Source organism: Epinephelus moara, chromosome 2, assembly GCF_006386435.1.
Source record: "Epinephelus moara isolate mb chromosome 2, YSFRI_EMoa_1.0, whole genome shotgun sequence".
NCBI lineage: Eukaryota > Metazoa > Chordata > Actinopteri > Perciformes > Serranidae > Epinephelus > Epinephelus moara.
The window spans coordinates 35,818,724-35,833,355 of NC_065507.1; the positions used below are offsets into that span (position 1 = coordinate 35,818,724).

The 14,632-nt window shown below is 41.1% G+C and overlaps 1 protein-coding gene across 3 annotated transcripts in view; it reads right to left on the minus strand.

The window, feature by feature from the left end:
* Positions 1-14,632, minus strand: part of pak4 (p21 protein (Cdc42/Rac)-activated kinase 4) — a 60,315-nt gene that overhangs the window by 12,598 nt on the left and 33,085 nt on the right. For all 3 annotated transcript variants that reach the window (XM_050060991.1, XM_050061009.1, XM_050061001.1), the window contains exons 2-8: positions 10,711-10,938; positions 9,332-9,531; positions 8,885-9,095; positions 7,783-8,001; positions 5,463-5,921; positions 4,354-4,487; positions 2,940-3,066 (exon numbers count right to left, since the gene is read on the minus strand). In XM_050060991.1, the coding sequence (XP_049916948.1) occupies positions 2,940-3,066; positions 4,354-4,487; positions 5,463-5,921; positions 7,783-8,001; positions 8,885-9,095; positions 9,332-9,531; positions 10,711-10,911 (1,551 nt within the window). In that variant the 5' untranslated portion in view covers positions 10,912-10,938. The remainder of the gene's footprint in view (positions 1-2,939; positions 3,067-4,353; positions 4,488-5,462; positions 5,922-7,782; positions 8,002-8,884; positions 9,096-9,331; positions 9,532-10,710; positions 10,939-14,632) is intronic.

The following is a 14,632-nucleotide window of genomic DNA, read 5'->3' on the forward strand; positions in this document are numbered from 1 at the left end:
AAACTCACAATCAGGAGTATGAGCAACATGAAGAGGACCTTACAGGTGATTTTCTTCTGCCTCACAGAGCACAACACTGCAAAAGAAGCACTTCAGTGTTACTGTAGAGGTCTGGCCATGCATACTGCTGCAGGCCACAGCTGATAAAGACATCAAACCACAAACACTCAGCTGTCTTCAAAGATGCTGTGGTTTGACATGATAGCTCATCTGAGCTTCACATTTGTGACTTTCACATATACCGAAAGTTGGTGCCAAAAGAGTCCAGGCTTAGATTAACATCACATCTGTGAGCTCAATCTGCTGACTGACTGAATCAGTAGGATGTGGTACACAGAGCAGAAAAAATAATTTTTGTTCCCTTTACCAAATCAGTTGCAAAATCTGTGATCCATACGATCTGACCAATGTGAACAAAGTCACAAGCTACAGCAAAGCACTCACAACATTTAGCAGAAGGCTTGCCTCAACTTATCGGCCCTGTTGAAATGATAAACGTGTGGGTGAAACCTCAGCTCAGCAGAGACACATCTATGCATTCAGCAACATCTGACACACACAGTCCTTTTCTTGTGTAATTTTTGTCCAGGCCTGAAACACTACAGAACAAACTCAGACCATTTATGCATATGCTGGCCAGTGGTGGAAGAAGTATTCAGATCCTTTACTTAACCTAAAACACACGGGAAACACTCCACTACAGGCAAATGTCCTGCATTCAAGACCTTATTTAAGTAATACCAAGTATTGTTGTTGTAATACATACTACAACAAGAAGTATGTAGTATTGTCAGCAAAATGTACTTCAAGTACGAAAAGTTTAAGTACTCACTGTGCAGTAAAATGTTCTCTGTCCTATTCAATCTGATGTTTCTGGATTAATATTACTACTCCATTAATGTTGTTAAATTAAAAAAGTAGCATAGATGGAAATATGCAAGTTAAGTACAAGCGCCTTGAATCTGTACTTAAGTAAGAAAATCTAAAATGACACAAGCCACAGGGATCATTGGTGGCATGTAACTAAATACATTTGTGCAAACACTGTACCTAAGTACAATTTTGAGGTACCTAAACTTTACTTGAGTAAATGTACTTAGTTACTTTAAACCACTGATGTAGACTTTGACAAAAGAAGCCAAGTTCCTTTTCTCCCTGGTCTTGCTCTGCAACCATGTTGGTTTCATTTTCTGTAGAAAGCAGAAACTAGCTTGTCAACGAGCAGGAAGTGATTTGGCACCAGTCTCAGTTCCACAGTAGGTCTTGACAGAGAGGCTTTTAGTTCCTTTTAACAACCAACATCTTCTTTTTATTCTTGTAACACTCAGTGAAGCTCTGTCAGTGGCTGCAGTGCATCCTGTGAGACAAACTCAATGCGCACCATAAGCCTTTCTCTCAGACATTCTGACATGTCATGGCAGGAACAGCGCAGATGTTGTGTTAACATGAATGACTGCTGCATGATGATGATGGACTACTGGATCATTTAAATGGGACAGATATGTGCAGATATGTGCTGCTGTTAATTTAACAAGTGAACCACATAACTCAATTAATTTCTGTGGAACCACATACTGACACATGTCTCTCTTTCTGTTGTGACTGATCAGCTCACTGAGACATCTTCTGCACTCATCTGACATTTTAAAAAGGAAGCTTTTCTCATGAAGCACTGTGATGAAACGCTCCCCAACGCCCTCCCAGTGCTTTTCTGCTGAAGAACAAGGCTATGTCAACACATGCCCTTATAAAGGTGGCCTAAGGGTAAAATGTTTTATGGGCCACAGTGGATTTTTTTTTCTTTTTTTTCTGCAATACCACAAGTGTCCAGTGGGAAACTTGGAAGCAAGGCTGAGCTGAGTGAAGTTGATCTTTTTCACTTCATCATTTTATCCTATTAGACAACAGTGTCAAATTTATAAATACTGAGAAATCATGTTTTGTGAGGTCACAGTGACCTTTGACCGCCAGAATCTAATCAGTTCACTGTTGAGTCCAAGGCTGCATCCCAAGTCTCTTAATTGTATACTGCTAACTCCTAACTCCTGACTTGAACCGGAAGTCGTTTGGGGTCCGTCATCTTTAAGGCCATCTCATGTCTCTTATTCCTGCCAGTAAGGAGTTAGCGTTAGGAGTTAGGAGGGATCTGTTAGGTGTGATGAGTAAGGTAACACGAGAGGTTCCTAACAGGAAGTCTTTTTCAGCTTGAGGCCCTGAGGTATAAATACTTGCCCCCTACATCTGGCTCATTTGAACGAGATGGCGGAGAAACAGCGCAAGTGTACCCGTTACATGCATTCTTTGCAATGTAATGCTGTAATTCACATGCCTACGTGACTACAAAGAGTAACGTTAATGATATTTTGTGCAAGACTGTCATGTTGTAATTAAGTTTATTTCATTCACAACCCGTTGCGTTGTTCAGCGGACTGTTGGTGATGTGTGGCTGTTTTTTTTGAGGAGTTTTCCTGATCCGCTGTGAGGGTCCTAAGGACAGAGGGATGTCGTAATGTCATATAATGGGACTTGGGATGTACGCCAAACGCTGGCTCCGTTATGCAGCAGATCCAGCTGTTGCGCCATCACCAGAATAGGACGTCGCTTTACGTGACGCTTCAGAGTAAGGCCGTCTCATGTCTCTTAATCAGCAATCCTCGCTCCTCACTCCTAGCTCCTTAAATGTTTTCCTAAGTGAGAGGGACTAAACAGTTAGATAAGGTGGCTAGATAAGGTGGTTAGCAGTAATTTTAAGAGACTTGGGATGCAGCCCCTGTGTACATTTGTGCCAACTTTGAAGAAATTCCCTAAAGAAGCTCTTGAGATTCCACATTAACCAGAATGGGACATATGGATGGACCACCCTAAAAACCACTGTGTCACCGGCCACAGCTATTGCCGGTGGACGCATTAAAAGCAGTGAAAAATATTGTGGTACATACGCGGCCATCATGAGTGAGGAGGATGGAGTCACTCTTGATGTCTCTGTGGATCACACCCTGTGAGTGGAGGACAGACAACGCCTTCAGGACAGACAGACACACTGTGGCGATCTGCTCCTCGTTCATCCTGTAGAGGGAGGGAGACACCACAGATTTTAGACTTTTCATCATCTTTGTTTTTGCAGTTATGTGTTAAATTTAAAGTTTTAAACTTTCTGTCTGTATTTCATAAAGATACAGTCATCTTAAAATATCACAAGAATCTGAAAAACTGTCATAAAAATCAATAAATAACTTGTTCTTAAATGACACAAGTCACAGGGATCATTGGTGGCATGTAACTAAATACATTTATGCAAATACTGTACTTAAGTACAATTTTGAGGTACCTGAACTTTACTTGAGTATTTCTTATTGATTCATTTTTTCACTTCTACTCCACAACATCTGAGGAAAATATGTGCAACATTTATTTGTGACTTACAGACCTGTATTATTAATACAAAATACAAATCAACTTAGAAATTTTGATTTATTATTAGCTCCACCTTTACCAGCTGCAACATGAAAGTGATGAACACATTAATACACCAACAATTATAATTCTATAATATAATATCTATGTATCTGAAATGGGGCGTTCTGCATAATGAGTATATTTACTTTTGGTACTTTAGTATATTTTTATGCTTATACTTTAGTACTTTCACTGAATTAAGATTCTGAATGCATGCACTTTTGTTACAGAGTATTTTTTACACTGTGATATTGCCACTTTGACTGAAGTAAACTATCTGAGTACTTCTTCCTGTTGTGATGTTGGTGTATCTGTCTGTGCAGAACACATTAGGCAATGCTGCCCCCCTATGGGAGAACAGAGTTTTGGTGGGCAAGGGGTTTAATGAGGGAAATTTAAAGCCGGATACATCATAATAGGGTGGCAGTAAAAATAAAAAAGGTCTTCAACGTCATTGAACGTCTAAGAATTACATGAAAACAGATTCATATCATGGAATACGAGGTCACATACTCACCCACAATGGTTAAAATGGACCTGCCCTTGTATGGTGTCTTTCTAGTCTTCCGACCACTCAAAGTGCTTTCGCACTACATGTTACATTCACCCATTCACACACATTCACACACTGGTGGCCTAGGCTACCATACATGGTGCCACCTGCTACTCAGCTTAAACGCAATCACGCCAATGCAACGGCCATCAGGGAATTCAGTATGGATCAATTCAGTGGTCAGTGTTGAGTATTTTGCCTGAGGATACTTAACATGCAGCCTGGAGAAGCCAGGAATCAAATTGCTGATCTTCCGATTAGTTGATGACCCACTCTACCTCCTGAGCCACAGTCGTTGCGAGTTGTTATAAATGACTGAATTCCCCTCCAAAAAAGTTTCTCACCTGGTGTGTGTCACAATGTCAGTGAGAGCTCCTCCTTCCAGGAACTCCATGACGACCCAGAGCTCGTCTCCCACCAGGTAGCTGTTGTACATCTCCACCACATTCTCATGGTGGTAGTCCCGCATGATCACCACCTGCAGTTACCAAGGAAACAGAAGGACACACGGACAGGGTATGATTACATTACTTAGTGGACTCAAAAGGTTCTCTACCTTGGTTTATCTGAAGGGTTGAAGCTGCAATTGATCAACAGCCATTAAAGCTTTTGGACACACTGAAGCCTGATAAGCAGATTCAAGTGTCTGAAATGGAAAGTGACAATTGGCAACTCGTGTGTGTCCTGACTGACCGCGAGCATCACGAGCACCGCGGTGCAGCATTCAGAGCTAAACTTTTGTTGGACATCTTCTATTTGTTTCTGTCGCTTGCTCTGAAAGAGCTGCAACAGATGAGAAACGGCTGATCCATGAGGTTGGAATGAGGAAACATCAACATGACACCTCCTTGTTTCACTACAAAAAGTAAAATAAGGAGGCAGCTGACTGGAGGGAGACTGCCAGGAAGTGCAAAGTTTCTGTTAAATGACAATCGCAAAAACAATCTACCTGTTGTCTATATTGCACATCATTTTCAGTTAATATCACAATATAAAACATGTGTTTTCTGTTTGAAAAAGTGCAAACATAGCAAGACGACAAGTAGGCTTACCAAGGTGTTACTGAGATATCACAGTCAGAAGAATAAGACAAATGCAAGGTCACACTGACCTTGACCTTTGCTCACCATAATCTAATGAGTTCATCGTTAAGTCCAAGTGAACTTTTGTGCTGAATTTGAAGATATTCCCTCAAGGTGTTCTTGAGATATTGTGTTCACAAGAATGGGACAGATGGACAACCCAATAACGTAATGCCTCAGGCCACGGCTATCGTCAGCACGGGGGCATAAAAAAATATGACTTATCACAGTGGTAAAATGTAAAAGTGCAGTAAAACATCCACTCTGCAGTTGGAATTAAAGCATCAGGTGATGCATTTATTGTCACATTTAGTGTGTTTGGATATTGAGTTGCTTTGAATCACAGCCTTCAGTAGATCATGACTTCTTACCTCGTTGAAGAGAAGTTCTCTGCGCTGTTGTTTCCTCAGGTCCATCTTTTTCACGGCGACCAGTTTCCCGGTGGTCTTCACTGTGGCGATGCACACAATTCCTGTGGACCCCTCCCCTATCTTAATGTAGTGGTCCAGGTAGGTCCGAGGATCACCAGGATCCACCACCATTTGTAGCGCCGCTCTAAACTGCTCATGGGAAACCCTCTGGGGCTCCCTCTGCGGTGAGCGGCCCTGTGACGGAGCACCTGATGCTGGGGGCCCAGAGGGCACAGGGGGCCGTGGGGCTGGAACGTTGGGGTGAGGGGTGTGTGGGTGCTGGGTGGCCTCAGGGGTCAGGCTGGGGTGGGAGGTGTGATGAGGGTGCGGGTGGCTTACAGGGGGCTTGGAGCCGGAGGAAGCTCGTGAGGAGCCACTAGAAGGGCCATTTTGAGGGGAGGATTCATGGTGTCGAACCGGCTGGAAGAAAGAGAATTCATCACAAAAAGGACATACTTTGATGGGTCTATTTCTACTTTGTAGTGATGTTAATAGGTTTTCAATGAAGTGAGTTGCTGTGACCCACAGGTGGTCATCTGAATGGATTCCCTATAAAATGTGTGCTACAACAAATTGTAGCGTTAAACTCACGTTTGATGTTTTATGGTTATGATAGTGATATTCATGTATGCTGAAAATGGATCTGTAAATTTCTTTAAACGGGCACTGTGTAGGAATTTCTCCCATTTAGTGTTGAGATCGTATATTGCATTCAAACGGATAGCGCACTCTAGCGCCTCACTGTTTCAAACGCGTATTGCAACAATGGTAGCTGCTGTGTACCAAAAAGCTATGATAACATTTCTGAAATCATGTCATCCGATACTTCATGGAGTTTTCATTCAGGCTCCTACACAGACACACGCGACGCAAGTTGACAAACCCCCTCCTCACCATGCTGGCTGTGTTTACAATGTAGGACTGTTGGGGCGGGTGTAAATCGAAACAAACCAATCACGTCTTGTCTTTTGACAACTGACAAGTGGCTCAACCTCACACACCTCATCCCTCTCCTCACATCACTGCGTCGCTAACAGCTGTTAGCAACCAGCGCCACTAACAGCGGTTAGCGGTGCTGGTCGCTAACAGCTGTTAGCGGTGATTCTCCTTCAGCAGCTCTCTCCACCTGGGAAAGGCTACCCCAATGTTGACCCTCGTTTTTTGAAATTGCCGGTCATGTTGCCTTTTTGCCTTTTTTCAAATGCATCGGCACATGTGACTAACCTGCTTGCTGCTTCTTTTCGTCACTCTACCTGCAGGCGGAAACCGGAAACCGACAAGTGAAAACGTGAAAGGCGATTCCGTATTTCTCAAGTATGACGCTGTACGTACCTGTATTTTCAAGATGGCGCACGTATATGATGAGACACCCACCGCAATGTATATGTAAATGAGAATTTCGGAGCTTACGGACATACTTATATGTGCTGATGGAGGTAAATACACATGTGCTAGGACACTCTTTTGACTGCAAAATTTGTTTGTCTCAAAGAACAACTGAAATTGTTACACATAGTGCCTTTAAGTCACTGCCCTACAGGAAGCTTTAAATCTCTGTGAAGAAAAGTCTGAGTCATTCACCACCATAGTCTCTCACATATTTTCGTTTTTACAAAATCAGAATTTTATATATAACTTTTATAGTTTTTAGATTTTCCTTTCGCTCATAGAGACTACGAACAAAACAGGATCTCATCTTGTGCAAAATATATGCATAGACAGTAAGAAAATTGTGGCAGCCAGAGAACGTATTTTTTCAACATGGCTCGTACCCTAGACGATAAAGAATCGTCCAGTCATCAATATTGTGGTGCCTCTGGATGCGAGTCGTTAGTGAGTCTACAGCGCCCTTTAAGATTTTAATGCAGCAAAGACACAGAACACGTACCTAGCAACTAGGGGTGGGGGGAAAAAAAATCTATCCAACATAGTATTGCGTTACTTTTTGTGGCAATACGCTAAATATCAATCTTTAAATCACAGAAATTATTAATATTGTAGATGCAAATACATTTTTTGGTAGCCTATCGAGTAATAAATTCGATCACTTTTTCAATCATCTCAGTACATTTTGCTGCACTAAAGATTAATGATGTAAAATGCACTGACTGAAAACTTCATCTTCAACAAATGTTGACAAAGATATACAGTGGTAATAGCTTTCATCCATCAGCCAGTGGCTCAACTTGCACTCGTCTGCCCTCCCTCAGGGATGCTGTCTCTCCTTCTGTCTGTCCTATCAACAGCCTGTGTGTCTCTCTGTTCATGCCGCCGTCACTACCTGTCCTGTGGGGCTGCGTCCACCCTCGCTGTCCGTCCTCGGGTAGGTGTTAAATGGCCGTGTGGTCTGTTGGGCAGTTTTCATGACCCCCTCTGTTACTGGCAGGTTTGGAGTACGGATATTGGGCCCAGAGAGAGGCCTCTTGTCCCTGGGAGACTGAGGGCTGCCATCCCGCACCATGTAGCTGGACTTTGGCCTGTGGTCACTGGGTTGATCCACCTGAAGAGAGGCAGAGTTTAGGTGGGGATGGATTTCCTACTGCGGTGTCAAATTATAGCAAATCAGTGGTACTCAATTTTTTTATACCATTGACTAAAATGTTTTAAGACTTCAAAACCATAAGGTGCCCTATTGTTACAGATAGATCCTTTAGATCACCAAGTAAAGGTATCTTCATTGCACCTAAAATTAATTCTAAATAAGCTTATGGTGCCTTCAGTCATTATGATCCAACTCTCTGACATTTTCTACCACATGAACTGAGGTCTGTTAAAACAGTGTCTCTCTTTTTGCAAGCTTTTAGTTAGGCTGTGTGTAGTTAACAGGGAAAACGTCACCAGAATCGGGCCAAAGGCTCGCCCGACTGCCTCCAAACAGGTAGCAGTGACGTCTCGCCAACTGCAGCCAACTACTGATAAACCCTTATGCCCCCTAAAACGAGAGTGCATTGTGTATTCTCAACTGATGTCTGTGTGGGAGAGCAGAGAGAAAGATATTTTAAAATTCTCTGTGTGTTCACCTCTCAGTCATTTTGTAGGTAAAATATTCACAACAAAATAATGAGGAACCTTTAGCGGTGGATCAGTCTGCTGCTTTTAAACGTCATCGGCTCAAGACAAGCACGTTGTTAGTTAAAGTAACACCTTCAAGTGGGTGGCCCTGTTGTAATGGAGATGTAAATCCCTGCTGTGCTGGGCTAACACACAAAGTCAAACCTAGTCAAGCCAAGCCAGCACAAGTGTAAGAAAAACGCCATAATATGATGACTGCAGGAAGGAGAGCCGTGTGAGTCCTACTAACAGCAATGTCTACATAATGAATCCTGTTATCAATAAATATGAAGATGAGGGTGTTGAGTCCAGGCTTCATCTTCAGTCCCTACCTGGTCCCGGTCTCGAGGCTCTCTGTCCCTGTGAGGCGGAGGAGGAGGGCCGGAGCCTGGTCTGTCCCTGTGGGCCCTGCTGGGCTCTTGGCCCCGGGGCTGCTGTTGGGGCCGACCCTGGACTCCCTCATCCCACTGAGGAGGGCGAAGTGCACGCTGACCCTGACGGGGGTCACCTCCACTGTGGTGGTGGTCTGACCTGAGTCGGTCTCTAAGAAGCAGAGTGATGCAAAGATCAGTGCAGGTAGTTATGGTGAAACAGCTTCTTGGATTGTACTGACAACATATCTGCTTTGTTCCTGTGCTAATCATAAAATGATGGATGCTACAACATCTGCACAACATTGTAGAGCAGAGAGTAAATACACAACTATCAAATGTTTCCAATCTTACTTTTGTTTAAAATCTGTGCTTTTATGCCCTCTAGCTCTGCAGTCAAGTACTTACTTGTCTGGGTGTGAGTAGTGTCTGTGGTGAGGATCTCCGTTCTCCTGCCCCCCTACTGAAGAACTAGAGTCCTTGCGAGGCTGGATGGGAGGGCTGCCTCGTCTCAGGGAGTTGGAGCGAGTCACAGACATGGTGTCAAACTCATCCAACAGCCAGGTCAGAGAGCCATCCACTCCAAGCTTGCTGCCACGTACAATTGTCTGGAGATTTAAAATAAAAGTGGATTATGGTGGAATAGTAAACAGGATGGGAGGCCCTTACATACAAAGCTTGTCTCATCATTTATCCATTTAAAAGTGGTGACAACTGTCACTATTTTAGGATTCTGTACGAATCGGCTTGCATATGTATAAAAGTGCTTGTGAATTTGTGAGTGCTTAAAATACTTGTTTTTTGTCTTTTGATCAAGTATCTATTCTATGTCAATTTAGTTGCTCCCAATGACAGAATCTCAGAATTTCTACAGTGTCTTTCAGATAAGACTTTTAATTATCACCATCAAGTTTATTAGTGACAAAGCAAAAAAGACTCAACTTGACTGTCTTACCTGAATTTGGCTTTTGAAGACAAAGGCAATGCACTGACCATGTGGTGGTAAAAATACAAATGCCTTGGCTAGCTGGACATCAGTTTCTTAAGTTATTAATAGGACTGTGTATTGTAATTGGACTGTGTACCTCAATACTTTGAGGTTGATACAATACTGCAATATCTTTTTCTATACTTTGTGTGAACTAACTAACAACTTTGTTCTATAAATGACTACTGCAGGAAGGAGACTGTATATTTATGGTCATCGAATGTCAAGGTGTGCAATGATTCACAATGGTTGCATTTCACATGGTGAGCATCAACTTTAACAAATACAGCCTTAGGGTGGCATGTTGGCACATTTCTGATGTTGTTTGCAGGTGAAGGTGACCTCTAATATGAACGGTCAGACTATGGAAATAACCTCATTACCACAATACTGTGGTCACGTGATGCTACTGTGGTGATAAGGTAATCACCATCATCAGTGCACTTTTTTTCTTTTCCTTTTTTTGAGCCAATATAATAAATTCATTTAAAAACCTAGTGCAGCCCCTCTGTCTGCAGTCAACACTGGCTCAATTAACCACACAGAACTATCAACACTGAAGGCTGCCACGCCGCAGATGTCTAAGACGGATGCTAAAGCTGCCGCTGAGGTTGAGCGGGCAGACTTGGTGCTGTGATGGCACTGTTTTCTGATGTGCAACCCTGGACTTTATTAAGTCGATATGTAGTTTGACCTTGCAGTCAGCATGTACAAAGTAATAAACATTATTTAGAACATTGGACACATGATTTTCCTTAGCTGACAACTTGTTAGTTGGTTTGATTTTCGCTCATCCCACCTTGCGTGGCTCTACAGTAGTGATGACAGTCGCGTCGATAAAGGGTTTTGGCCTTCTGGCTGTGTCTTCGATAAGTGACTGCCATTGCCGCGGCAACCCGACAAACTTCTGCTCCTGCTCGTCAAAGTCTGTATGTACGCGATGCTCAAAGTTGGATGGAGCGGAGATCTGGATACGAGACTTCTTCTTTTTGGTGAACATGATGGTGGCTGTGGCCTATCATCAAACCTGCAGGGAGGAAGGAGAGACCATAAGGTAGGAAAGAAAAAATGCAAATGTAAAACTTCCAAGTGACATATGTAAAACATATAGCATGTGCATGCTGACAAGCATAGGCAGCAACATTAGCAAACACTCAGTTACTGAAACATTGAAATACAAATAGTGTAAAAAAAATATTGATCAACATTTAAAAATGGCAATCAATGACTGACCCAGAGTAAAACTATTAATAACTGTATTATTTTCAGTAAATGACTGACATCTTATAAAGCAGCAACCAACAAAATATTAACGCCTTAATTTGCACCATGAAATAAACACACTGTGCACATTTCTAATGCTTACTTCGCTCCTTTTGTACATATCAATACATGTGTATGTGCCTTGACTGTGTAGGTTTATTATTTTATAGTCTCTATATACAGACTCTACTTTCAGTGAATGTAGAGTCTGTAGGCAAACCCCGGAGATCTTGCCTCCAGAAGAAGAGCGGAAGAGCCCTGGTTTCCGGTTGTAGGCTGTTTGTAGTTCACGTGATATTGACCAATCACGTTTGAGCCGGCTGCAGTTGTTGCCAGATTAAATGGTCCGTGCGGTGAACTAACGAGGTGGAACATAATTGGCGTCACTGCAAACTCTGAATCCATCGCAATGGTTCAGCATATTTACTTATATATAAACGGAAGTTGGAAACGGAAATTCACCTCCTCCGCCCAAATCAAACTGAAATGCCAAAAAATTGGGGGTCTGCCCCCAGAGGCTGTATCGCCGTCTGCCGGAAGTCAGACGCTGAATACAGCCGATGGGTTCCGAGAATGATTATTTTAAAACTATTATGTTTTTATTCTACTTTATTTATTTTCTATTATTTGTTTCATTATCTTTTATATGTATGCATGCATGCATGTATTTAAGTAGTATTTACTCATTTTTATTGTATTTATTTATTAGCCTACCATTTAGAGTTATCATTAGTAATGTGTTATATATACTACTTATTTACTTGTGTGTGTGCATTTTATGTATATATATATATATATATATATATATATATATATATATATATATATATTTTTTAGTACATGTATCATTTCATCACTTATAATTAATAAGCACATTACAGTATCTACATACTTAATGTATTTGTGTTTTTCATGCACAAACTGAAGCATGTTTACGATACAGATATTATAATTGCACTGTAAATTGAGCATCTTTCAATAACAAATCTTTATAAAAACTGCTTTGCACTTTGTGTGTGCAGTTGAGCAAATAAACTGCAATCCAACCAGATTATTTCAGCCCACTGAGCATTTAGTGGCATACTGGCATTATACCAGCTGTGACCTTTAGCTGAAGGTCATCAGTAGGCTCAACATCAGGTTCACTGCTGGTCTCTCATTACTCATGACAGGACAAGTGCTTCTACTCCAGCATTTCCTGATGGACATAACAACACAACCATGCTAGAGGACAAGAACATCAAAGCAGCATCCTCAATTAGTCATTTACTGTCATCACTTGCTTCTGTTCTCGCTGTCTCAACCAAACTGTGAGTGTCACACTGTGGAATGACATGTACAGTACATACTGTGCATGTACACAACAGACTGACTACAGTCCAGACTGCTCTTGACAGCTCAAATAAAACAGATGCATACTTTATTCTGGACTTAATTCTGACTCAGAGTGTGGAAGTGAGATGACGCCTCTGAGAACTTTTCCCAGCCCTGGTATCTTAACATAGTGTCTGGTGACATTTTCCTTTGGTGACAACTAGATATTTGATGGCTGCAACAGGACTGGCATCTGTGGCAGACTGTTATGAATCCTGACCAAAGAAAGATGAAAAAAAAAAAAAAAGCCCTTTGAACATAAACACAAATGTGCAAATTTCTGTTAAGGTGTGTGAAATAGATGTAATTCTAAGTTATTAGTTACTTTCCTCCAATCACTGAATGACAGGAACTAAAACTAGTCAATATATTTCTGCTCCTCTATACACCAAATCAGGGGTGTAAGGATCCATCGATCTGGATAGTTGTACTGATTCAATGATCAACAATCTGATATCATCTATGCAAAGTAAAAAACATCAATTCATATCATCATCTCTAAGATGGTGTTTTATTTTGAAATGCCTGTGGCAAATCTGTACTGCTGTCAAAAAGCCCCAGGTGGATAATGGGAAGCAGCCAAGAAAAAGATGATGAGGAAGGTTATTTACTCAGGAATAAATCAGTAGTGTGGAAATACTTTCAGAGAAAAGACAATTAAACAACAAAGTACATACCATATGCAAACAATGACGTCACGAGATCATATAACCCCCCAAAAAAGTTGTGACATTTAACATAAAAAGAAAACAGAATGCAATGATTTGCAAATCTTTTCTGACCTTTATACAGTCCAAGGACAAGATATGTAATGTTAAATATATGTTTATATGTTTGTTTTTAATGCAGTGCCCTCTGAGGGGTCAAAGGCCATAGCCATTCAATGTCAGTTTTCAGCCTTGCCCCTTATGTGTAGAAATTTCTCCAGATTCTTTGAACCTTTTATGATATTAGGGATTGTACATGATGAAATCCCTAAATTTTTAGGCATCGTACAGATGACTTCTGCTCAGCTGTCATAAACACAAATGCTGGTTCAGCCGGTTTGCATTAAATCAAACCAGTTTAAGCTCCGACACCGGACTGGATCAGCAGAACTGGAAATCAACCCCATTCTACTAAGAATAAAGGAAAGGGTGCTAGCTGCTAGGCTAATTCATGTAACGAAAAAGTGCTTAAGTTGAAAATGGCGACTCCCAAAAGACTGTTGTTTTGTCTATAACCTTGACAGTTATCCGTCAGCCGAATGTTAAACTTCTGTTAAATGTTCTTGTTGTTAAGCTGTTTTATGAGTGTTAGTGGAGTCAGTTTTAAATAACTTCCCTGCACTTAAAGTGCTACAATTATTTATGTGTTTTTTTTTTTGTTCTGTTGTTTTTGTTTTTTTCTTTTATGGGCAAAAGCAAAAAAAAAAAGTAGGTACAGCTTCTTGTGTAACCACCTGTGTTAAATAGGCACATGATATCAATCACAGTCCCCTGAACTGAACTGAATGGAGATTATATCATGGCAGACTTTGTGATATCAGCTAATATCATACTGTTGTCCAACAAATTGATATAACGTTGTATAATAACGAAACTAGTGATTTACACCCTTACAGTGAATGTCAACTAGGGGGACAAAATGCTGAACACACCAAAGACTACAGTCCACCACAGGATCACCACAAAGCACAGCCTCAAGTAAGATCAAACTGTGTCAACACCTTGTTGATACTGGTCTTTTTCCACAGACGACACTGTGACATGCCACTGTAGAAAAAGTACAGGTATTATTGCTATTGCTGTTATTCAATTCATATCATTAGTAACATCTCTAGTTTTCCTTCAATAACTTTTTTTCTGCATGTCTATTTTTACAGAACTGTTATGCTGGATATTTTATACATACATACATACATATATATATATACATATATACACACATATATGTATATATATATATATATACACACACACACACATATATACAGTGGTGTGAAAAAGTGTTTGCCCCCTTCCTGATTTCTTACTTTTTTGCATGTTTTCCACACTTAAATGTTTCAGATCATCAAACAAATTTAAACATTAGTCAAAGATAAC